This window comes from Staurois parvus, unplaced genomic scaffold (assembly GCF_062004578.1).
Source record: "Staurois parvus isolate SC_StPar_1 unplaced genomic scaffold, SC_StPar_1.0 ptg000208l, whole genome shotgun sequence".
Classification (NCBI taxonomy): domain Eukaryota; kingdom Metazoa; phylum Chordata; class Amphibia; order Anura; family Ranidae; genus Staurois; species Staurois parvus.
Window position 1 is genome coordinate 290,119 of NW_028318004.1, and position 26,839 is coordinate 316,957.

At 42.8% G+C, this 26,839-nt stretch overlaps 1 protein-coding gene across 6 annotated transcripts in view; it reads left to right on the top strand.

Moving 5' to 3' along the window:
• LOC149461194 (cytoplasmic dynein 1 intermediate chain 1) overlaps nt 1-26,839 on the top strand; it is a 595,554-nt gene that overhangs the window by 276,037 nt on the left and 292,678 nt on the right. For all 6 annotated transcript variants that reach the window (XR_016312930.1, XR_016312931.1, XM_089678653.1 and 3 more), the window contains 2 exons: nt 1,823-1,922; nt 8,575-8,700. Coding sequence is in view for 4 of the 6 variants with exons in the window: in XM_089678653.1 (XP_089534779.1) it covers nt 1,823-1,922; nt 8,575-8,700 (226 nt within the window). In the remaining 2 variants the exon portion in view is untranslated. The remainder of the gene's footprint in view (nt 1-1,822; nt 1,923-8,574; nt 8,701-26,839) is intronic.

Consider the following 26,839-nt stretch of genomic DNA (forward strand, 5'->3'; position numbering starts at 1 on the left):
GGTATTTTTTTATTTTCCAGCTTTCAAACATCAAGAATTGTACTCTTCTGTTTAGCTGTCATCAGTTTGTGGAGCAATTGGAGTTATCTAAAAAGCACAACTGCCTCCCTTGATGGATTTGCCAAAAAACAACCAGTAACTAAACGAGGCCAAGAAATATGTGGAGCTTCACAAGGGAAGATGTACTTGTAGAAAGTGTCTGATGAGACCATTCCAGTACAGCCAATGCAAAGGAGATTCTGTTCCTTATTGCAATCCTTCTATTATTATTATTATACAGTATTTATAAAGCGCCAATAGTTCGCTCAGCGCTGTACATTACAAAGGGGGACAGAACATGTGACAGAACAATAACAATATAATGCAAAACATGAGGGGATCGAAGGCCCTGCTCTTTGGAGCTTACAATCTAGGAGGGAGGGGGTGGTGGCACAGGAGGAGATAGCTGTGGGGGATGGAGTGGTAGGAAGAGTGGAGGAGGTCGGCAAGTTAGCAGGGGGTGGGGTAGGCTTCCCTGAAGAGATGGGTTTTCAGGGTGCGCCTAAAGGAGAGGAGAGTAGGTGATAATCTGATGGGTTGGGGCAGGGAGTTCCAGAGGATGGGTGACACCCTGGAGAAATCCTGGAGGCGGGCATGGGAGGAGGAGACCAGGGAACTAGAGAGAAGGAGGTCTTGTGAGGAGCGGAGTGTGAGTGCTGGGCGGTACTTGGATATTAGGTCGGTGATGTAGTTCGGGGCAGTATGGTGGACGGCTTTGTACGTCAGTGTTAGGATTTTGAATTTGATCCGTCGCGCAATCGGAAGCCAGTGGAGGGATTGGCAGAGGGGGGTGGCGGAGACGGAGCGGTTGGAAAGGTGAATGAGTCTGGCAGCCGTATTCAGGATGGACTGAAGCGGGGATAGCCAGCGGCGAGGCAGGCCAGTGAGGAGGGAGTTGCAGTAGTCGAGTCGTGATATGATGAGGGAGTGGATGAGCTGTTTAGTGGTTTCTGGGGTTAGGAACGCGCGTATTTTGGCGATGTTGCGGAGGTGGAGTCTGCACGAGTTTGTTAAAGATTGGACTTGGGGCTGGAAGGATAGGCTGGAGTCCAGAATGACACCAAGTACTCTGGCCTGCGGGGCGGGTTTGATGGTGGCGTTGTTGGATGTGATGGAGAAGTCAATGGGGGGTGGGGTCCGGGCTGGGGGGAAGACAAGAAACTCGGTTTTGGAAAGGTTCAGTTTAAGGAAGTGGAGCAACATCCAATCAGATATGTCGCTCAGTAGGTGTGTGATTCGGGCAGAGACTGAGGGGGTGAGGTGGGGGGTTGAGAGATAGATTTGTGTGTCATCGGCATATAGGTGGTAGTTGAAGCCGTGAGAGTGTATGAGTTGGCCAAGGGAGGAGGTGTAGATGGAGAAGAGAAGGGGCCCGAGGATGGAGCCTTGAGGGACCCCAACAGAGAGGGGGAATGAGGGGGAGGTGGTAGCATTATAGGTAACGCTGAAAGAGCATTGTGACAGGTAGGATGAGAGCCAGGAGAGAGCAGAATCTCTGAGGCCGAGGGAGTGTAGTTTAAAAAACAATCAAAGGAATTTTTTTGAGCTGTTACCTTGCCCAGGCCCCTATTTTGCCCTGGCAAAGTAGCAGCCTATGGGATTTTTGGCTCTGGCTGTAGAATATGGCCATGCATTATGATTTGTGCATAAAGAATATCTTTCATTACTCTTGACGATTTCACATGGAGCAGCCAATAAAACTGCAGAGTTCTTTTTGTACCTTTGCATACTGTATGATGGTTGTTATTCCTGGTGTAAAACTTTTTTTCCTTTCATATTAAAGGGACATTCAAGCTGGCACCAATCTGTCATTTAATCGTCAGTTTTATGATGAGCACTGGTCGAAGCATCGTGTGGTTACCTGTCTTGATTGGTCATTACAAGTAGGTTAAAAGTGCTTTTAACAATATCTAGTGTGGTCAATATTAATAATATTAGTAAGGCTACGTTCACACTAGCCTTGTGTTCAAGCGGCAGAAAGGCGTTTGGGAAGCATTTTTACCGCTTCCCAAACGCCTCGGACAATTCTGCCCATTGCAGCACATGGTGCTGTTCTAACGGGATCAGTAGCAGTTAAAAAACGCTCTGCAAATGCCGGACCAACGCTTGCCAAACGCTATAGGGGCGTTTGGCAAGAGTTGGTAAAACAGTCAAGTGTGAACGAGCCCTAAGACAAGTGTGGGAATCCTTCTGTCCTATATAGATCGTTATACAAGTGCAACATAGAAAGATCGCTTCACCTAAGGTACAAGTTGTCCTAAGTGGAAATGATAGTGGGGGACATTTATCAGTTCTATCGGATAGCAAAGCAGTGCTAAACATAAGCAGTGAGACGGTACGATAGACATGATAAAAGGGTGGAACTTGATTCATAAATTCCTCTCTCAGTTGCTGTAGCTCAGCCCTGCGACAGAATGAAACCTGTCCCTGAACACTTCTTAATTGCGAGTCTCTTTAAACTGAAAATCCGTCTTATCTTAAAGGGATTGTAAAAGTTCTTTTTTAATTTTTTTAAAATAGGAAACATGGCATACTTACCTGCTCTGTGTAATGTGTATGCACAGAGTAGCCCTGATCCTCCTCTTCTGGGGTCCCCCACTGGCACTCCCAGCTCCTGCCTTCCAAGTACCCCCCTACTAGTACCCCCCCACTAGGCCATTTGCTTCGGGGGTGCACATGCGGGCTCTGTCCTGAGCCGAACTGTGTGCATCTTTTGACACACACAGTGTGGCTCAATCCCTGCCCCTGCTCCCTTATCACTGAATTTAATTGACAGCCAATGGCTACCGCTGCTCTCACTGAGTCCGGTGAGGAGGGAGAGAGAGCAGCACTGCTGCTCTTGGGCACAGTGTTGGATGGACATTGAGCTCAGTTACGGTAAGTATTTAGGAGAGGGCTGGGGGGAAGCTGTGCATAAAAAAGGTTTTTTTTACCTTAAGGCAGAGAATGTAAAGATAAAAAAACCTTTAGGCTTTACAACCACTTTTAGTATCTTACAACCTTGCAAATCAGGTGCAGTTTGCTGCCCACAATTACAGGCCCTGGGGTCTGAGCAGACCAGCTAAAAACAATGCAGTCCTTAGGTGGTGTATCATTTTATGCCAGCAACTTTCCAGTAAGTCTTGAAATACACACAACAAAACTATTACTACCCATATACAGTCAGGTCCATAAATATTGGGACATCGACACAATTATAACATTTTTGGCTCTATACACCACCACAATGAATCTGAAATGAAACGAACAAGATGTGCTTTAACTGCAGACTGTCAGCTTTAATTTGAGGGTATTTACATCCAAATCAGGTGAACGGTGTAGGAATTACAACAGTTTGCATATGTGCCTCCCACTTGTTAAGGGACCAAAAGTAATGGGACAGAATAATAATCATAAATCAAACTTTCACTTTTTAATACTTGGTTGCAAATCCTTTGCAGTCAATTACAGCCTGAAGTCTGGAACGCATAGACATCACCAGGCGCTGGGTTTCATCCCTGGTGATGCTCTGCCAGGCCTCTACTGCAACTGTCTTCAGTTCCTGCTTGTTCTTGGGGCATTTTCCCTTCAGTTTTGTTTTCAGCAAGTGAAATGCATGCTCAATCGGATTCAGGTCAGGTGATTGACTTGGCCATTGCATAATATTCCACTTCTTTCCTTAAAAAACTCTTTGGTTGCTTTTGCAGTATGCTTTGGGTCATTGTCCATCTGCACTGTGAAATGGCGTCCAATGAGTTCTGAAGCATTTGGCTGAATATGAGCAGATAATATTCCCGAAACACTTCAGAATTCATCCGGCTGCTTCTGTCAGCAGTCACATCATCAATAAATACAAGAGAAGCAGTTCCATTGGCAGCCATACATGCCCACGCCATGACACTACCACCACCATGCTTCACTGATGAGGTGGTATGCTTAGGACCATGAGCAGTTCCTTTCCTTCTCCATACTCTTCTCTTCCCATCACTCTGGTGCAAGTTGATCTCGGTCTCATCTGTCCATAGGATGTTGTTCCAGAACTGTGAAGGCTTTTTTACATGTCGTTTGGCAAACTCTAATCTGGCCTTCCTGTTTTTGAGGCTCACCAATGGTTTCCATCTTGTGGTGAACCCTCTGTATTCACTCTGGTGAAGTCTTCTCTTGATTGGTGACTTTGACACACATACACCTACCTCCTGGAGAGTGTTCTTGATCTGGCCAACTGTTGTGAAGGGTGTTTTCTTCACCAGGGAAAGAATTCTTCGGTCATCCACCACAGTTGTTTTCTGTGGTCTTCCGGGTCTTTTGGTGTTGCTGAGCTCTCCGGTGCATTCCTTCTTTTTAAGAATGTTCCAAACAGTTGTTTTGGCCACGCCTAATGTTTTTGCTATCTCTCTGATGGGTTTGTTTTGTTTTTTCAGCCTAATGATGGCTTGCTTCACTGATAGTGACAGCTCTTTGGATCTCATCTTGAGAGTTGACAGCAACAGATTCCAAATGCAAATAGCAAACTTGAAATGAACTCTGGACCTTTTATCTGCTCATTGTAATTGGGATAATGAGGGAATAACACACACCTGGCCATGGAACAGCTGAAAAGTCAATTGTCCCATTACTTTTGGTCCCTTAATAAGTGGGAAGCACATATGCAAACTGTTGTAATTCCTACACCGTTCACCTGATTTGGATGTAAATACCCTCAAATTAAAGCTGACAGTCTGCAGTTAAAGCACATCTTGTTTGTTTCATTTCAAATCCATTGTGGTGGTGTATAGAGCCAAAAATGTTAGAATTGTGTCGATGTCCCAATATTTATGGACCTGACTGTATCTTGAATGGAGAAGAACCATAGGCGCCTGATCCACAGTTGCTCAACTGTATGCAATAGTGAGGTAAGGAAAGATCCTCATGGCCTTGGAAGCTCTTTAGATGCTTACAATTATTTGAAGACCACAGCATAAAAATTGCAGATATGGGAAAGTTGACGCATTTCAGCCTACATGGCTTTATTCATAACCCAAGTGACTGATTATGACTAAGGCCATGTAGCCTGAAATGCGTAAACATTCATGTATCTGCAGTTTTTATGCTGTCGTCTTCAAATAAATGTAGGCATCTAAAGAGCTTCTATGGACGTGTGGATCCTTCCTTACCCAACCTTCCAGTAAGGCCTCATGCACACAGATGCATAGCAACACCTGTGTGCTGAGGTGTGAAATCCCAAATGTTTTCTGGCACCTCGGGAAACCACGCGTGCCATGTACAGCTGCCAATACAAGTGAATGGCTGCCTGTGGCTGTACTTGGGTAAATGCATTTTCATCAGCGTTTACTTATGCATCTGCTTCTCCTGATGCGGCACTTTTCCATTTGGGGAGAGGCGCCGTATGCATGGGTAAACACCAATGCCGACGCCATTGGTGTTTACCCAAGTATGACTGCTTATGGCCATTCACTTGTATCGGTGGTTGTACACGATACATGCGTTTCCCCAGGAATTGGAAAGCATACAGGAGCAGGTAAGCATCTGTTTGCATGAGGCCCAAGAGTTGTGATTAAAAATATGAAGGTTTAGAACAACATGTGGAAATCTGAATGTTACTTAAAAAATGTATCCAGCTAAACTTTATAGGGTGCCACGTATCCTCACATATGGCCAAAATTATGTAGGCATCCCTGCAAATGTTTTAATTAAAAAGTGTTTCCAATGAAGAGTACTGTTTATTCTACAGCATACAAAGACATTTTAGACATTGTTGTTGCTCTAAAAGGGCCTTGAAAAAAGCTTCCACCATGACTGGGCCCTGTGCTAAAAGCCAGCTCCATAAATACGTGGTTTGATGAGTTTGGTGTGGAGGGAATCAAGGATCCTGCAGAGCCCCAACCCTGCTGAAAACCTTTGGGGAATTGCAAGCCAGGTCTCATCCAACATCAGTACCTGATCTCACAAAAGCTTCCTTGGCTAAATGGACACAAGCTCCCACAGACACATTCCAAATTCTTTGTGGAATACCTTAGGGGGAGAAGAAACTGCATATTGTTGCCCTTGGTTTTGGAATGGAATGTCCAACAACTCACACACTTACACTGAGCTAATAGAACAGTAAGACACAAGAAGAGAGGGAAGCAAGCATACAGGGTACAGCTAGTGGTAGTTATTCATATCTAACCGGAATGGTTTTGTAATTTTGAAGACATTTCTTTAGTCATCCAAGTGAAAACAACTATCAATGTGCATAAATATGTTATAAAGTAGTTTATGGCTAATTGTATTTGTGAATGGGAATGTCTGTTCCTATTCACAAATATAATTAGACATAAACTACTTTATAACATATTTATACACATTGATAGTTGTTTTCACTTGGATGACTAAAGAAATGTCTTCAAAATTACAAAACCATTCCGGTTAGATATGAATAACTACCACTAGCTGTACCCTTCACAGACAATTAATCTAAAGATGACCATAGATGCATCAAAATTCGGCCAGTTCAGCAAGGACCTAACAATCGATGTCTGTCAAGCAGGAATGTTGGAAATTTTTCATTCAATCAGTGGCTGCAGTCAATCAGCTACAGAGCTGATCATTATTGTATTCTGAAAGCGAGTGAGTCCCCACTGTCAGAATACAGCATAGCGGGGAGGATTCCTCCATACACCTTGCTTGTGTGAATGGTAGAGTCCGTTTGTTTTATTTCAATCAGCCTGCTGGCTGGTTCAAAAAATAAACAAACACAAAACATCTGTGCCCAGCCTTAAAGTGTTACTAAACTCCCAACAGTAAAATCAGTCTGTATATGCAGTAAACTTGTTATACTCACTGTGGAACCTTAGGGGTTAATTTCTCTGCATTATTTAAAAAGGCTGTTTGATCCTGTCTTCTTTGATCTTCCCCTTCTTCCACAGTCCCCATTCCATCTGCTGATAGTACAGAGCTTTAGGAGACACTCTGCACATGCTCAGTTTTCTGTTTATTGCTAGAGAGTTTTTTTCTTGTAGGAGGGTGCATGTGATCAGCACAGGGCCAATCAGCTCTGTCCAGACAGAGGTCAGGGGTCCTGCAATCTCATAAGACAGTCAGAGGAGAATGAAATATTCTCCTACAAGATTAACCAATGCTCAGCCGGACACTGATAGAAGTCACAAGACTGCGAAATACTGCTGATGAGAAAAGGAATTTAGCAGTTTATATTTATTAAAATAATTTCATTTTCATGTTGTGTGTACTGTGGGAGACCAGATATAGTGAATGCAGGGTCCGGGGAGACCAGATATAGTGAATGCAGGGTCCGGGGAGAGCGGATATAGTGAATGCAGGGTCCGGGGAGAGCGGATATAGTGAATGCAGGGTTTGGGGAGAGCGGATATAGTGAATCCAGGGTCCAGGGAGACCAGATATAGTGAATGCAGGGTCCGGGGAGACCAGATATAGTGAATGCAGGGTCCGGGGAGACCAGATATAGTGAATGCAGGGTCCAGGGAGACCAGATATAGTGAATGCAGGGTCTGGGGAGACCGGATATAGTGAATTCAGGGTCCGGGGAGACCAGATATAGTGAATGCAGGGTCCAGGGAGACCAGATATAGTGAATGCAGGGTCTGGGGAGACCGGATATAGTGAATTCAGGGTCCGGGGAGACCGAATATAGTGAATGCAGGGTCCGGGGAGACCAGATATAGTGAATGCAGGGTCCTGGGTTTAGTAACACTTTAAGTCTTGCTTTAGGCATGTGCAGTACATTTTGCTACAAGTCACATTACTTGTAGCCCCACAGCAATACAAGGCTGATCTGTGGGCCTAATGACATGCTGATACTTGGGTTCAAACTTAAAGCCCACCTGAACCCCTCAGCAGGGTGTGTGTCAGACCTCTACAGAGAGGCCACTGCTTTGACACAGAGAGAGTAAGAGTTCTTCTCTACAGTATGCTGGCAGATGACAATATTTTCTACTGAGGCTGTGGCTACTTTTTCAAGGAAATGAACTGTAAGAATTTGCATACCTTATGTTTTGATGTACCAAGATTTACCTGTAAAAGAAGCCTGTACTTACATTTATTGCACCAAATTCTGCTCTGACCCTAAGAAATTGTTCTCCCAAGTCAGCTTGGAAATGGACACTTCCTGGAGCGTCAATCTCCTGGATTCCCCACATCTCTCATTGGTTCCTCCTGCTGACCTCCATGCTATTGCAGGAGCAGTAAAAAGATGGAGGTCAGCAGGCAGAACCAGCGAGAGGTGGGGGGTGGGGGTGGCGGTGTGTGGGGGGGTAGGTATCAACTCTTCTGGAAGTGTTGGTCTCCCAGCAAACTTCTGGGAGCAGTTTCTCCTGAACAGATTGATATTCAGTAGCATGAGCAGCAGAAAAGGTGAGTGTTTAGTCTTCTTTTATAGGTAAATGTTGCCTAATTAACCTGTATGTGACAATTAAGTCGCTTTAAGAAGTTTAATATTTAAAGAACAGTATTTTGTGTTATTAGTCATTGATCTGTAACACCTTGTGCACAGAAATACACCTTTCATATATTTATGAGGAAATATTTTGTGTTTTCCAGTATCCAGAGCTGATGGTTGCATCGTACAACAATAACGAAGATGCTCCTCATGAACCTGATGGAGTCGCATTAGTATGGAACATGAAGTTTAAGAAGACAACTCCAGAATATATATTTCATTGCCAGGTATAGAACATCCCATTCAGCTGTTTTAAATTCTGTTCACACTTGTGTACCTAGCTATTCTACAATAGATGCAAAACCTAAACAACACATGGCAAGTTCTGTTGCATAAATGTCCATTGATGCTGGGACAAGTTCCCCTAGCAAAAAAGGCAAAGATGTCTAAGTGCACACACCCCGCTGCTCACTCTTTACAGGGGGAAAGAGGGATCTAGCAGGTTGGAGATCCCTGTGTGATCACTGTTTTCACCATCATAAGTTGGAAACATGGCTATGTGCTATGGTGCCTCCCTTTATATGCTTTAAAGAGAACATATACGGTACTATATATACTCACTGGCCACTTTATTAAGTACACCTTTGCTAGTACCGGGTTGGACCCCCTTTTGCCTTCAGAACTGCCTTAATTCTCTGTGGCACAGTCTCAAAAAGGTGTTGGAAACATTTTTCAGAGATTTTGGTCCATATTGACATGAGTTACTGTGACCTTTCTATCATCTCCAACCAGTCTGCCCGTTCTCCTCTGACATTAACAAGGCATTTTCGTCCACACAACTGTCCCTCACTGGATATTTTCTTTTTTCAGACCATTCTATGTAAACCCTAAGATGGTTGTGTGGGAAAATCCAAGTAGACCAGCAGTTTTTGAAACTCAATAACCCTTGCCATGTTCAAAGTCACTTAAATCCAGTTTATTCCCCATTCTGATGCTCCAGCAAGTCGTCTTCACCACATCTAGATGCCTACATACATTGAGTTGCTGCTATGTGATTGGCTGATTAGCAATTTGTGTTACCAAGCAATTGATATATATATATATATATATATATATATATATATATATATATATATATATACTGTATATATTGTGGGAACTCACTTCAAATGGTAGAGCTTGGTTAAACGCACACAGCAACTCGCTTGCTTTTTAAGGCCTTTTTAGCCCACTTTTATTTAAATGAAAGTTCAAAACATCAGAAGTTTCCCACACAGGGGTATCTATCATCCACATAAACAAAATTCAGCCTCCTGGCTCTCTCAGATATACACAATCTTCCACTGGCCTTCCTCTTCAGGCTTATGTCTGTCTCCTGCAGACTCTTTCAAAAACATGGCTCTCGCACACAGCTGGCCACTAGCACACAGCTACTCCCAAGCAGCTCCTTGCCGCTTTTGGCTTCCACCTCTCCTTGGTGGAGCCCTCCTGACTCCTGTCTTCCAGGTGGAGCCCTCCTGACTCCTGTCTTCCAGGTGGAGCCCTCCTGACTCCTATCTGGCGGGGTGGAGCCCAGAACCTTGGTCCTGACTCTATGAAAAGGCCTGCACACACCTGTGCAATCAGTCTCCTGGCCATTCCCAAAACCTGGTCCCAGGAATGGAGATTTCATCCTTCCCAGATCTCTTTGAAATCTCCAGGCTCCAGATCCCAAAACAGACCTTACAAACAAAGGAGGAAAGTGAAAAGCCACTTTCCTCTGCATCCAACACTTACCCTGGAGCATCTCAACCTGCCTCGTTGAGAATCCTGGGTGACAGATCGCCCTACTGTTATACAATATATAAAATTATTATTATTATTATACAAGATTTATATAGTGCCAACAGTTTATGCAGCATTTTACAACATGAGGGCAGACAGTAAAGTTGCAATACAATTCAATAGAGTAGAAATCAGAGAGCCCTGCTCATTAGAGCTTGCATCCTAAGAGGGAGGGTCAAGAGATATAAAAGATAATAACTGTGGAGGATCAGCTGATGGAGAAACTGAAAGATATATATAGATAGATAGATAGATAGATAGATAGATAGATAGATAGATAGATAGATAGATATAATTTTATTTTATTTTTTTTTTTATTTCTCTTATATAAAGTAAGATGATATGGTACATTGGCCTGGATTATGGTGTACTATAATGTGTGAATGCAGTTTTGCTGCTGTAACATACTGTATGGTGCATTAGCCATGTTCGCAGGTGGCTTCCCATCGAAAGGTGCCATCTTACCTACCAACTATTTGATATGAAATAATAGAACACCTATTTTCCTTCTTACCAGTATTTCAAGATAAGAAGTACAGTAGTTTAGCAAGCAGGTCTAGGGCAACATGAATACTTTTAATAATAGGGGTCTATGCATAATATTTCACCCAGGATCTACACAGCTCTCACTGAGGATTCGCATATTTTGCTAATTGGATTTAATTGGAAAATGATGTCAATGGGTCAACACATTTATAAATAATGATAACCTAAACATTCTCAATGCTATTAATGACTGTCCCTAGCTGATGTGTGGTATCATTAATTTATTATTCCAAACTACTTATCTTTTTTGGTTGCTAAGTCTGAACACCTTGCCCATCCACCTTGCTTTCCTCAGCCACTCTTTGTTCACCAGCACCATATGCATGGGAAAGGGGGGGGGGCATATCTTTTCTATGGCAGAAAAATCCTAATAAAAGTGTAAGTGAGATAATTTTTTAAAGAAAACACTGACAGGTAGGCTTTTTATAACCCTCTTTGTCTCTTCTGTCATATATGCTTCTCTCTGTCTGTCAGCATCTTATTTCTGTACATTGAGCTGTGCATTCACAACTTAGTTTCGGCACAGTTCGGCATGGGAATGAAGTAACTCTGCTGCATAAACGTGGGACTTAATGCCATCCTGGCCGAATACTCCAAATCTGGAAGATGACCTGGAGAAGATAAAAGCGCTGGTTAGAAGGAGGTCGGTTGCTAGGTATGTCTGCCATAATCACGGGAGAAGCAAGTAGTGCTTTGACTCTAAGCTAAATAGTGAGGAACAGCAGTGCTCTGGCTGGGTTTCTGTTAACAATTGAATAAGTCCTTAAAAGCAGGAAAGCCGGCAACATGGTAAGATCTTCCATATACAAAGCTTTATTGGCTCACATAATAAAATCCAGTCACAAAGGGTTTACGCGTTTCAGCAGATAAGCCTTACTCAGTAATAGGTATACTTCCAGGTTAAGCCTTGCACTCCCTGTGGACTTCATGCTGGAGATTCCAGAATGCAGGAAGTGCTCATCCTAGGGTAACGACTTTGCTTCTGTTTAGGGCATCAGTGAGTTGTCATACTAGAAGCAGAGGTGAAGAAACTGGAAGAATCAATAGGTAAATAAAAAAATTAAAATAGGAGAGAAATGATGCTGGAAGCAATGTAGGGTATGCTTCTACTTAATGAATTTTTATTTTTAGGTTTAGTTACAATGTAAAGACTTTTAGCAACTGATCTCTACATCAGATCTAAAAGAGGACCAATTATGCCAGAACAAAAGGTGTTTGGTTAGGAGTCACGCCCCATTCTTCTTGTTGCCGCACAGTTGAAATACACATAGAGAAACTGTTTTACCTTTCAAAAGATTTATTAGTCTATTTAGCCAACCGTTTGATCTAGGTACTCCTGGTAGACAGCACAGGTAGGACCTCCATGCAAATTATACTCCATTTAATCAATATGTGGGCAGGGCCTACAATTGCCCTGCACGTGTATCGTACCATCATGCGCGGAGCACGCTCACCAATGCCCAGGAACAGGCGGAGACTGCAGTCATGTGAAAAGTCTAGCAGTTCCAAGACTTAGAGATGAGCTTTCACCGTGTGCAGTGAAATTACAAAGTTCCCCTGAAGAGCTGTGTCCCATGTCACCACACACTGTAACTTTAGCAGATGCTGCATTAAAGGAGATGTTGGAAAGTGAAAGCTTGTGAGCTGCTATGTGGGTGATGATTACTACGGAGTGCTAATTGAGAATCGCCTGCATCTAACACATACTCATACTAGTATGCCAAAACAATACTACTAAAATGTGCCGCGCTTCACTTAAAAATGCTCAAAATAAATTATATGTGCATCCAATTGCTACTATTTATATCAAAATAAATAAAGTTTAAATAAATGAAGCAACCAATATCAATTTCCAAAAACAGTGTCCATATAATTGTCAAAAACAGAGGTCCATATATAAACTTCTTCAGACGTGCAAAGTTCACTGTAGAATAAAATATCCCATGCCTCTTAATTGATTTTTTGTGTGCAAAAACTTGCATTTATGTGCTCCCTCACCGGCTGTGCTCTCACCTCAAGTATATGACCAAACCGTTAAGTGAGGTTATATCACACTTGTGTCCCTTTAAATGGGCCAAAGTATAGATGGGGTGGTATCTTGCTGTTTGGGGTCCCCCTCCACTCAATCAATGGGCTCCCCTTCCACGGTGGTTGATATAGAGGAATTAATCAAATCATAGTATATCATCCTTTTAAAACCATTTTATTAATAAAAGTAATGCACTCACATATACTCTGTATATAAACCGCTTTGTGCAAAAAATGCGTCCTCCATATTTTTTTCAGTGGTGAAAGTCCTAAAATTGCCAACTGGTGTCAGTATGGAACCATCAAGCGTCGTGACTTCAAAACCCCTCCCCTGGAGGAGGAGGAGGACCCCAAACAGCAAGATACCATCCCTTCCATACTTTGGCCCATTTAAAGGGACACAAGCGTAACGGTTTGGTCATATACTTGAGGTGAGAGCACAACCGGTGAGGGAGCACACAAATGCAAGTTTTTTCCACACAAAAAAATCAGTTACGAGGCAAAGGATATTTTATTCTACAGTGAAAATGCACATCTGAAGAAGTTTATATATGGACCTCTTTTTTGACTGTTTTTGACAATTATATGGACACTGTTTTTGGAAATTGCTATTGATTGATTCACTTATTTTAACTTTATTTATTTTTATATAAATAGTAGTAATTGGATGCACATATTATTTATTTTGAGCATTTTTAAGGGGAGCGTGGCACATTTTGGTATGTATTAAAGGAGATGTGCTGAGTCTGCATCTACCCTACCAGCCCAGCGTACCTCTGTTATCTCATTCCCAGTAACAGAATGGGGTTCTGCTAAGCACCTAGTGCAGACCTCATGTATGCTCAACATTAACTCCTTCATGTCCTGTACCTTGTGACAAGGTCATGAATCAATGTAACTGGCCTGCTTCCGGCTGCTATGGGAGATGGCCACTCGGCAGGGAGCGAAAGCAGTGACCCCCTCGCTACTGGAAGACTTGCCACCTTAATAGGTACCACGCCTAATGACTGGCTGCTTTGCGTCTTGAACTTGATTACTCTTAGCAACAGCATTGCTCTTCCTTGACTGCCGAGTTAATCCCTGTTTGCATAGTGTAGCTTTGTACCCTCTTGTGTAACAGGCTTTGGTTATTTTGATATGCCAAAACCAACATGCACCCTTGGAATGACTTCAAACCAGGCTCAACCATACGCAAGCGCTCAAGTCCATAAGTCTCCCAGGACCACGGTAACAGTGTCTTGTTGGGGTGCAGCCCTCTAAAGATTGGGGAGTCTTGATGGTACTGAAAGAAAGCAAAGAAGGGGCGCACTCTCCTCGTGCATTACTGTGATAAAAAGGAATTTATTTAAAATGACAAAAGTATATTCTCACAAACCAAGACTCATAATACAAGCTGGAAACCAGTGTGACAGTCCGAAAAAACAATAATCTGACAGCAGGGTGTGCTTATGCATTTCAGGAAACGTACTCCCTTCTTCAGGAGACGTATTCACTATTTTCCTGTGCTAACTGCCAAAGCGTGGCTGCCCAGGCATACCTTGTGTGAGCTGAAAGTCCATACAAGTGAAGTCCATTTCTGGTGCTTCTCCACCATCCTCGCTGTAATGGGTTGCTGAGCACGGCAGTGCCTCCTCCAGCTTGAATCCAGGAGGAAAAAGCTCTCTGGACCTCAGCCTTCCCCCTTTTTATATCACAGGTGGCCTGGCTTAGACCCAAAAGCCCAAACACAAATGTCCGCCTAACCTCTTTCTCCCCCCAGCCTGGGCTAGCCTCTAACTTGCTAAGCAGTTTCCAACCTGCTTACAAAAACACCCTGTTCTAAGACACACCTCAGTGTGTGATTGGACAGTTCAGGGTAGCGTCATCCCTCTATTCTCCACCCTTGCATGTACTTTGAGCTTTTACTGGCTCAGAGTGTTGTTTTTTCTTCTTACCGTCTCCCTCGTGATTACTGAAGGATGATATCAAATCAGATTAAGGTACTGAAAAAATATGTGATTTTTTTCATGAATATATAACCGGATTAAATGGGTCTTAGAGTGGATAGAATTCAGCTTTAAGCAAACATAGTTTATACAAAGTGTAATACATTTCAATGAATTGATTTCTAAACTAAATGGGTGTTTATTATACAAATAAAACACTTCCAAAAATATAACTTCTCTTTTGATTCATTTTTCGGTGCATACTACTAATCCCCAAGCATTTGCTTATTTAAAAGGCATGACGGATTGCTTAATGTTTACCTAAAATAAGCCGGTTGTGAAAAATAATACTGTTCTCAGATGAGGCGTGCGGCCTGCACGGGGTTCTGTGCTTCACCTTCCTGCTCGGGCCCGCACCCAGCCGAGGTGACTGGTGGTTACCTTGGCAACCAAAAACCTGCGGATTACCACCAGACCTTTCGAAGGCTCCCTCTGCCCACGCCAACATACATCATTCTCATTCCTGGGAGATGTGTCTGTGCAATCGTGATAAAAAACCTAGACTGCACTTACAGTACCTATGATTGATCTTGTAAGGGGGGCTTAATGGAGGGTCTAGATGGGCATATCTCGGTCAAGACTAAGAGCGACATTTCAGCCTGTTGTTCAAATAGCATGCGGTCACAATGATCTCTTCCCAAACTTGGCTGAAAAAACAGATGTGATACATGCTCAGTAATGACAATTTGCACAACGCATTACACAACGCATATTCAAATCAGTCCCGGCCCTCAAGGAGCTTACAATTTAACCTCTTCACGCAAATATGTGGCCTCTTGGCGGCTGGTCCTTGACGCCGAGCGGCCGCATATTTGCGTACCATTTGTAAACAAACGTGCTGAGAGCACACTCCCAGTACATATGAAATAACTATAAGTCATCACACAAAAACACATAACACATAATATCCCTTAAAGTCGTATCATTATCCTTCCCCTGAAGTACCAGTATACAATATATCAACCGACTTAAATGAACAAACTCAAAGTCCCAAAAGTAAAATGTCCAAAATTTCAAATAAAAACCCAAAAATGTCCAACGTGATATCCAAATCTTGATGGATAAGTGCTCACTACTCCAAAATGAAGATGAAGATAAAACTCAGACGTTCTTCATATACCTCAAAAAAAACAAAATCTAGACATAGTGTATTATCTTAAGTACCACAAGTATAGTGCCACACGTGCAGTATGCAAAACACTATAGTGTCACAGCATTTGTGAAAAAAATACTCAATAGATATCACTGCAAACCATATAAAAAATGCATAATTACCCTAAATCAAAAAAATATCAGCATGTGATCAACCAGTGTGTATGGAAAATCCTCAAACTGGCATCCTCTTGTTCCTTTGGACCTCACAAACAGACCAGGAATCAGTATGTGAAAAAATAGTATATAAATTTTATTGTAGCCACTTACATTAAAATCTGGTAAAACCGGCTTCCTGCTCCTAGCGACAAATGAGTAACCCCATTGTGGTAGCAAATGGTCTCCCGATCACCGGGGAGTCACACCGTCACACTCCAGCCCACCACTGTCACTTCAGCTCTGGGGGAGCGCCAGGAGTACACCGTGAGTCCCAGGAACGCCAAACACAAGCGCTCCAGAATCCAAAATGGCCACCGCGGCACTTCCAGGAACGTCAATACGTCACGTGCCCTGGATGCGTTTCGTCACTTCCGGACTTTGTCAACAAGGATCAAGGATCCCAGTACATATGTCGGAGTCCCTCAGAAAGGTCCCGATCTCTCCTTGAGATCAGGACCTTTCCGATCATTTGATCACCAGTCATGGTGGTCACATGACCCTAAACCCCACCCTGCCTCCCAGCGTCAGAAACTCCTTAAAGGGCCGGGAGGCGCTGAAGTGAAGGAGTTAACGTTGAACTTACTGGCATATACTAAATGTTTTAAGATGTTATTTAAATCAATCAAGGATAATGCACTGAGTTTTCTTTTTGTTTTGAGGTGTACGTCCTCTTTGGAGCCATTCGGAGGGCTCTACAGAAGGATTTATGATTTTTTCCTTTTGGATGGAATTTGTTGAGTGACTTTATTATTTATGGACACTTTTTGGTGATTTATGAAAGATTCGAACCAGGGGCGTACTGACAACTCATGGGGCCCCCGGGCAATAGGGAATCATGGGGCCCCTGTGTCCTTGCCCAAACTCAAAAAACCCTATGAAAAAAGGTACCAGGGGCATCTCATGGGGCCCCCTACTGACATGGGCCCTCGGGCAGTGCCCGAGTTTCCAAATGGTCAGTCCGCCCCTGATTCGAACTTTACGGACTTTCACTTATTATCTGAACAATTTTTGGAGGATTTTATGTTTATAGCACTAAAAAGGGTTTATTCACTGATTTACTTTCAAGGGCGAAAGGTAGACCTTTATATAGGCTTATGGGTTAATACTATTAGTTTTGGATACCGAATTGATATATTTATATACTAAATATGGGTGAACAGGGTATATCTCTCCTGCAGAAGAGAAGGAGGGCGCCCTCCTTTTCTTCTGCTTGTCTACGAGGGATTCCCCACATCCTTGACGAGGAGCTGCCGGTTCTTTTACAGGCGTTTGTCTTCTGGTCCATCCCTTCTTTCATTGTCAGCCTCAGGACGCACTAACTGTGTTCACACTGCCACCACATTGGTCACATAGGATCTTCGCCATCCCTGACAAGGCTTGCCTGCTCCTATCCAGGTGCCCTGGTTACTTGGTCTGCCTTCTCCTGCAATTGCCTATCCTATGGACAATTCCACCCAGTGACTCTTCTCCATTACATCCTGTGTACAGTCAGTTCCCATTTTCCTTCTACTATGCGCCATGTCACCATCCCATTCTATATTGTGTGAGTGCTGAATTTTTGTTCATTATTTAATGATCATTGCATTGTACCCCTTTATATCTCTCCTTCACAGGGGCGGACTGACAACTCATGGGGTCCCCGGGCAATAGGGGATCATGGGGCCCCTGTGTCCTTGCCCAAACTCAAAAAAGCCTATGAAAAAGGTACCAGGGGCATCTCATGGGACCCAAAAAAAGAGAGGTTGTGAAAAGAAATTCACAAAGAAAGCGGCTACATTATGAACAGAATGTGATACTCAGAAAAATTTCCAAAAATTATGCTTTATTACACATACAAATTTGACATATGGGCAATCGCCCTGGTTTACCATCACCTCAGTATGAGACAATACACACAGACCTAAAACCATATAAAATGACACCAGTACCGGTCTAAATACCTGTGCAAAAAGGACAATGACTACAAGAGTCTAAAGTCCCTGTGGCACTGGCGCATAGGTGAACACTTCCCAAAGGAGGTGTATACAAAAAATTATACCATAGGTATACCATAACACGTGTAATAAATATGTAGACTATGCTACTACCAGATTGGTTATATCCCAAACAGGGAGTTACAAAAAATTATACCATAGATATAAATATCACATGTATGCAGTACAGCAAGCACAGTATGCGTCAAAAAGAAGGCATGCCTCAAGGCCTGTATGAAACAAAACATAAATGTCATGTAAATAATGCAGTACATTCCTATGCCGGCACAAGTGGTTGGGGCCCATTCATCTGTGATTATTACCAGCTGTTTCCTAGGGCTCTTGAAAAAATATGCCCCATTTTTACCAGGATGGAAGGGTAGATGCATAAAGCAGCGCACTGCTTGAAATGGTTTCTTCACCACTACATGTGGACTACATACCACTTTCTGTGAGAAAAACAAGACACATCCCAATAGATCTTCTGCCTGTTGAAATACATGTGGTATATCTTGTTTCCTATACAAAGCACCATGATGTCCCCATCCTGTAGTGAAACAGACAATATGTGGAAAGTTACTGAAATAGCTTACACTCTATATAGGATATATAGGTCATATATGTCACATAGGACCATATATCTAGTGTCCCGCAACAGTCCACTCACCACCTGTGCAATGGATAATAGGAGAGGAAAGAATATCCTTCATAGGTACTGCCATACAAGGCCAAAGAGGCCAGGGAGCCACCGCTGACATCCGCCGATATACCGCGGGCTCCAGCCTCTTCTCGGCGCCTGTGCTGCCTAGGCTTGCCTCATGGCATGTGAAAATGGCTTCTTCCTTGTAGGTCAGCGTGCGTTCCACCTAATGCGCATGGCCGGAAGTGACGTATCTGACGTATGACGTCAACGCGTTTCGCCGATGGGCGTATCTCACTCAGCTTCGTCAGGACCAATGAGACAACTGCATTTCAATTTCCTATTTATAGTGGGTTAAGACCCACCCATTTATGCAAAAACTAACTTGCAGCTATTCCCAATGGAGAAAAAAAAGGGCTAAATACTTAGCACAGCTGCTGGTCATTATTGAATACAATTAAAAATCATCTCATGGGACCCCCTACTGACCCTGGGCCCTCGGGCAGTGCCCGAGTTTCCAAATGGTCAGTCTGCCCCTGCTCCTGCATTAGTTATTTACTTACCTCTATGTCCCTGTATAGTGAGCTGCGCACATGCAGCCTATTGTAGAAATTCAGCAATGCCGAGTTGTCTGAATTTCTGCACAGGCGTGGGAATGACGTCTTCTTGGCCTGGTCAATGAAAGCAGCTGGTGATTGATACCCATAATCTTCACTGAACTGAAAGTGTTTATAGTTCCGCTTAAGCCTAGGTTCACATTATTGCTGGCCATGCGGCCTACGGTTTCTCAGGCACAGCAGCCCACTCATTTGAATGGGCTGCTGTACCTGTGTTTCAAGCAGGAAAAATGTGCATGCATCTTTTTTAAGGGACCATGCGATTTCCCTGCGGTTCCCACACCAGCACACACACTGCGGGTTGAGATGAGTAATGGTGCCATTCAGAATAAATGGCAGCCCTGCATCTCTCTTAAGAGCAGCGTGATTTGGCTGCAGGTCAAAGCGAGGGTGGGAACAGGTGTAATTCTTGCACCCACAACCAGCCTGCAGACGGCGGGCAACTGTCAACCTAGGGTTAAGGTCCTTACCTCACTATACACCTACTAGGACTATGTTAGAATGACTGTAAACCCTTACATTTACCCAATGTAGTGACTGGCCCCAGGTGATACACAGAGATGAAACAAATGCCCCTACATAAGTTGTACCTGTTTATCTGTAGTATTTTCTTCTGCACATCTGTGCTGAATATGTAAAGCTTGTCTGAGATTTCAGAAAAAAGCGAAGAGCTGAAATTACACACTGCAGAGCTCAGTGAGGAGAGCTCTGAGAGCTGATTGGAGGGAAGAGACACACCCCCCTTCACACTTACAGGAACAGAGCTGAAGTTGTCAATCTGCTGGAGGTCCCTCCCCTGTCACCTTTTTTTTCTTTTAGTGTTAGATTTGTCATAAGTGTTTCATGCTGATAGCAGAGGTACAAAGGATCAGACAAAAATCACATTTAGTGCTCTTAATTGAGACAAGTACACACTATGGAGGGATATGCTTTGTTCATATTTTAAGTCTGAGGTTTACAACCACTTTAAACAGAAGTCAAATAGCCTACCAGTATGTCTTTGAAGTATGGGAGGAACCTGGAGCACCTGGAGGAATCCCACACAAGCATAGTAAGAACATGCAAGCTCCATGTATATAGTGTCCTTGTTGGTATTCAAACCTCCGACCACAAAGCTGTAAGGCAGAAGTACTAACCGCTAAGCATTTTTTAACTTTTTTTTAACCTGGTAATCCTGTGAAATCCTGCTTCAGTTATATGAAGTTAAATAACTGGTCAACATGAGTGTTGATATTTGAATTTGTATCAAACTCACATTAAACCTGCATTTACAAACTTTAAATTCTATCTAATTCTGTTTAAATTTGGAGTTACAATGACGTCACAAAGGGACAGTTTCGATAAGATTCTGGCACCTATATGGCATGATTTTGACAAGATTTCACATCCGGTATGGAATGTTCTATTGTCTGATTTGTTGGTGGGGAGGGTGGGGACTCCGTGTTAAATCTATAATAATATAATATCTAAACCCAAAATGCAACACCTCCTGCGTGCAGGGACCCAGATCAGAGGTGGACTGATGGAACAATACAGGTGAAACTCGAAAAATTAGAATATCGTGCAAAAGTTCATTTATTTCAGTAATGCAACTTAAAAGGTGAAACTAATATATGAGAGACTCATTACATGCAAAGCAAGATAGTTCAAGCCGTGATTTGTCATAATTGTGATGATTATGGCTTACAGCTCATGAAAACCCCAAATCCACAATCTCAGAAAATGAGAATATTGTGAAAAGGTGCAATATTCTCGTCTCAAAGTGTCCCACTCTAATTAGCTAATTAAGCCATAACACCTGCAAAGGGTTCCTGAGCCTTTAAATGGTCTCTCAGTCTGGTTCAGTAGGAATCACAATCATGGGAAAGACTGCTGACCTGACAGTTGTGCAGAAAACCATCATTGACACCCTCCATAAGGAGGGAAAGCCTCAAAAGGTAATTGCAAAAGAAGTTGGATGTTCCCAAAGTGCTGTATCAAAGCACATTAATAGAAAGTTATGTGGAAGGGAAAAGTGTGGAAGAAAAAGGTGCACAAGCAGCAGGGATGACCGCAGCCTGGAGAGGATTGTCAGAAAAAGGCCATTCAAAAGTGTTGGGGACTTTTACAAGGAGTGGACTGAGGCTGGAGTCAGTGCATCAAGAGCCACCACACACAGACGGATCCTGGACATGGGCTTCAAATGTTGTATTCCGCTTGTCAAGCCACTCCTGAACAACAAACAACATCAGAAGCGTCTTACCTGGGCTAAAGAAAAACACACCTGGTCTGTTGCTCAGTGGTCCAAAGTCCTCTTTTCTGATGAGTGCAACTTTTGCATCTCATTTGGAAACCAAGGACCCCGAGTATGGAGGAAGAATGGAGAGGCCCAAGGACCCCGAGTATGGAGGAAGAATGGAGAGGCACACACTGCAAGATGCTTGAAGTCCAGTGTGAAGTTTCCACAGTCTGTGTTGATTTGGGGAGCCATGTCATCTGCTGGTGTTGGTCCACTGTGCTTCATTAAGTCCAGGGTCAACGCAGCCGTCTACCAGGAGATTTTGGAGCACTTCATGCTTCCTTCTGCAGACAAGCTTTATGGGGATGCTGACTTCATTTTCCAGCAGGACTTGGCACCCGCCCACACTGCCAAAAGCACCAAAACCTGGTTCAATGACCGTGGGATTACTGTGCTTGATTGGCCAGCAAACTCACCTGACCTGAACCCCATAGAGAATCTATGGGGCATTGCCAAAAGAAAGATGAGAGACATGAGACCAAACAATGTAGAAGAGCTGAAGACCGCTATTGAAGCATCCTGGTCTTCCATAACACCTCAGCAGTGCTACAGGCTGATAGCTTCCATGCCACGCCGCATTGAGGCAGTAATTGCTGCAAAAGGGGCCCAAACCAAGTACTGAGTACATATGCATGCTTCTACTTTTCAGAGGTCTGATATTGTTCTATGTACAATCCTTGTTTTATTGATTGCATGGAATATTCTAATTTTCTGAGATTGTGGATTTGGGGTTTTCATGAGCTGTAAGCCATAATCATCACAATTATGACAAATCACGGCTTGAACTATCTTGCTTTGCATGTAATGAGTCTATCTCATATATTAGTTTCACCTTTTAAGTTGCATTACTGAAATAAATTAACTTTTGCACGATATTCTAATTTTTCAAGTTTCACCTGTATATGGAAATTCGTCCAAAAAACGATCAAAGGTTGTGCAGCTCTAACAAGAGGTTGGGGAAGCCCGATAGAAACTATAGTGAGGAACAAAAACAAAAGCACACCAACCTTCCGCATTACTTTAGTACGCAAATGGTAAATTTATTGATATAAGAAATATACTCACAAAAATAGCAGTATATAAGGCATAGAAAATCCAAAACTGAAGCACTGGAATAGTAGACACTTGTGAATCCCATCGAGAGGGCAGACTTTTAGGGTAAAGCTGATGCATTACAGATGAAAAACGGATACCCACATAGTTCGGTTGACTAGCGGATGTAAACAGATGATCATCCAATAACATCTGTTTTTTTTTTTTATGGAAGAAAACCCTATTTTTCTTCCGTAAAAAACAACGGAACGGATGAAAAACGGATGTAAACGGACGTAAGTGGATGAAAAACCAATATACAGATGTCAATGGATGTAAAACAGATGAAAAACAGATGAAAAACCTGATGTAAACTGATGAAAAATGGATGTAAACTGATAAAAAAACCGATGTAAACTGATCCGTTTTTTCTTTGAACTGAACTGAAGAAAAAAATGGAACGCCCGTGTGAAAGGACCCTTAGTATCTGCTTTATGTTTAGAGATAGGTTAGATGAACTTGGGGCGATATAACATACCATTTAAGTAGCCTAAAGTATCTTTCTTTTTTTTTTACCTTGATGAACATTCAGCAGCCACTCTAAGATGCATATTTTCTGCGTTTTTTTTAAAACTTGGGCAAAAATATGTTCCAAAATTGAATGAAAAAACAAATCCTGCTGACAATGTGGCTGCTAGCATTATTTTGTTTCCAGAATGCTTTGCTAACGAGCATACTGTTCTATCGACCTCTGTTGTCTTTCCACAGCCAACATTGTCCAAGTTTCTATTTTCTTACCCAGAGTAAATTTCCATGGAAAAAAAATTGGTCAAACCAGCATCCCACATCTTGTGCGCAGTACACGCTGTGACTCCGCTCCTTCCCCCTACAGATTGTTTTCTCTTGGCTTGCTCACCCAGCTTCCAGCTTGTGTACGCTACATAAAGTAGTAAGTTTGGCAGTTTAAACCTCATTAAACCACAACCTGAAAGCAAAAAAACAAAACAAAAAACAACAGTACTCTGTAATACTCAGCTCTGTCAGTTTCCAATAATAATACCAACAGTGTACTTGAAATGCTTTTGCAACTTAATCGTTGAGCTACACAAACACCCACGTATGCATGTAATTAAAGCATATCTAAACCTAAAAATATTTGTAAAAAATTAATAAATTGCAACATGCCAGTCTTTAGATACAGTGGCTGCATTAGATTTCTTTTTTTGGGCCTTTTCTCCCCTTTAATTTCACCTAGTGATCCTGCCAAAAACAGGCTTCCAGTCCAATTGTGACAACACTCACTCACTGTGCTGTATCAGGACACGTACCGACTACAGAACTCCACCTAACTGCTAATATGTACAACATAGAGGGGTGCGGTTTTGTAGTTTTTTGAAATAGCTAAGAGCAATGTAGCTGATAATTGTGCAGCATGGGCAGAGAACACAGGAAATTATCAGATCACTAGATTTCTGGCTGGATCATTTTTTCACTTATGAAACAGATATAACAAAATGCTATGACTGCCATATTTAACAGACAAATGAAGAACAAATAAGAGAAGTTCTTAGGCTTGGGCAAGAATCTGAGCATTCAGCAGTAAATTACCATAAGTGGAGTGGGGGATTTTTTGAACGTTTTCAATAAATACTAAGTGTCTGAGGCTCCTGGCCTGCTTTTCCCTGGCCTTCCCTGCCCCACGTGTCTTGTCTCTTTTCATCTCTTCTCTTCTCCTATTGTCTCTTCTCCTCTCATCTCCTCTTGTCTCCTCTCTTCTCCTCTCATCTCCTATTGTCTCTTCTCCTCTCTTCTCCTCTCATCTCCTCTTGTCTCCTCTCTTCTCCTATTGTCTCTTCTCCTCTCTTCTCCTCTCGTCTCCTCTTGTCTCCTCTCTTCTGCTCTCATCTCCTATTGTCTCTTCTCTTCTTCTCTCGTCTCCTCTTTGCTCCTCTGCTCTCTTCTTGTTGCCACTCTTCTCTCTTTTTGACTCCTCTTGTTTCTTCTTGTCTCGTGTCATCCCTCTCGCTTCATCGCCTCTTGTCTCGTCTCCTCTCTGCTCTTCTTTTATGTTCTTGTCTCCACTCTTCTCCTCTCATTTTGTTTCCTCTCATCTTTTCTCCTCTCGTCTCCTCTTGTGTCATCTCCTGTTGTCTCATCTATCCTCGTCTCCTCTTGTCTCGTTTCCTCTCATCTCCTCTCCTCTCATCTCCTCCGTTTGTCTCGTCTCCTGTCGTCTTGTCTCATCTACTCTCACCTTGTCTCCTCTCGTGTCATCTGCTCTCGTCTCCTGTCATTTTATCTCCTCTACTCTCCTGTCTTCTCTTCTCCTCTCGTCTCCTCTTCTCTTCTCTCATCACCACTTGTCGTCTTGTCTTCTCTTGTCTCGTCTCCTCTTGTCTCCTTTCGTGTCGACTTCAGTAGTCTCCTTTCCTCTCTCTAGTCTCTCTCTTGTCTCTTTTTTCTCTCTTCTTCTCTGTTCTCTCAGCTTTCTCCTGCCCCTAAATGACTTCTTTAGTCTCAGTGGCTACTGCATTGAGCGCATGTAGGAGGAGGGTGATGTAACAGCGTGCTAGCGCTAAGTCACTACCCTTCTCCTGCCTGGTTGAGGAGGCCAGGGTCTGTGGTGCCTATTGCCACTTAGCAGTACTTTGTTTACATCTCAGGCCAAGGAGGGGACTGAGCCTATTTCCGATTGAACTGTGCCACACTACCCAGCCTTCTGTCACTTTGCCTCATTGACATACATCAAATGCCATCACTTTGCTTTAGAAAAGTCTTGGATTCTTTCTTGGATATACAAAATATAACTGGATATAACATTTATAGGTAAAGTTGATCCAGGGAATATCCGATTGCCTCTTGGGGGATCAGGAAGGAATTTTTTCCCTGCAGGAGCAAATTGGATCATACTTTGCTGGGGTTTTTTTGCTTTCCTCTGGATCAACTGTGGGTGTAGAATTATAACTTTTTTTTTTTTTTAATGGTTGAACTGGATGGACTTTTGTCTTTTTTCAGCCGGAATAACTATGTAACTTTGCGTATGGTACCACAGTGAGACATTGACAGAAATACCCAAAAAGATGCAGCCCCCACCCACCACCGCCTAGGTACAGCACTGACTGGGAAAATGAGCAGGGCCCATACAGAGCCGGCATATTGTCATCTCTGGGCAAATGCCAGCAAGTTCCTGGGTACACACTACTATCTCTACATGGGGGCTAAACCATCTTTAACGCATTACATTCCTTTCCTGAGCGGCATACGGTTATGATACGAGGAACATCCCTTTGATTAAGTCATTAATACTGGAACTCTATATGCTGAGCACTTTTGGTCAATATGGGAGAATTTGATGCCTATATATGCTTTATTGGTGCCCTCTAAAAAAAGGGGGGCACAATGTGAGACCTGTGGAGTGTGGTGTTATTGTTTTGCTATGCTTTTAAAGATGTCTTTGTTTGAATTAAAGGAGCAGTTCATGTGCTTTTTGACCACCAGCCTTATTATTTAATATACGAATTTAACAAAACAAACCACCAATCCTGGTTGAGTCCATAACTAGTCATTTTAGTTTGGTTTACTGTTGGATTTCTGATTGGGGACTCCCGGATTACTAACCATTTATTGACCTTGAGGCTTTTTTTTAAAGTTCCCGTGTATGTCTATCACTATGATGGGCTTCATTACTGGCCAATATGAATTTGAGAGGATGGAGGGGGACTGGCAGGCTTGGACATTACCTGGAAGTGCCGAAGCTTTATCCAGTCACAACAGCAGTTGAGCAGAGTGCCAAAAGTACGTGGCGCCCACAATTTATACTTATCAGCAACTTTTTTTTGTAAAAGGCTACTCGGCCCACCAGTACCCATATTCTAAATATGAGTTTTAGATCTTTTAAGGAGTGATCGTTTAAGTGTTGGTCAGAATTCCTCTTTAATTCAATACCGATAACTGAGAGCTACTGTAAATCACTGACAGATCGCCGCTATCTTAAAAAAAAATATACATAAATGTTTCATAGAATGAAAATGAAATGGAACAGAAGGGAGACATTAAGCTAAAGCAAGGCTCAGTACTTTTCCAATAAAATAAATGTAATTTGTGGCCACGTATCAAGAGCTCGCTGGTTTGAAGTTCTAAGTGGAACAGCTCGACTCCTGGCTCTGGAGCGGCCGTGTGGCTCAGCCTGATG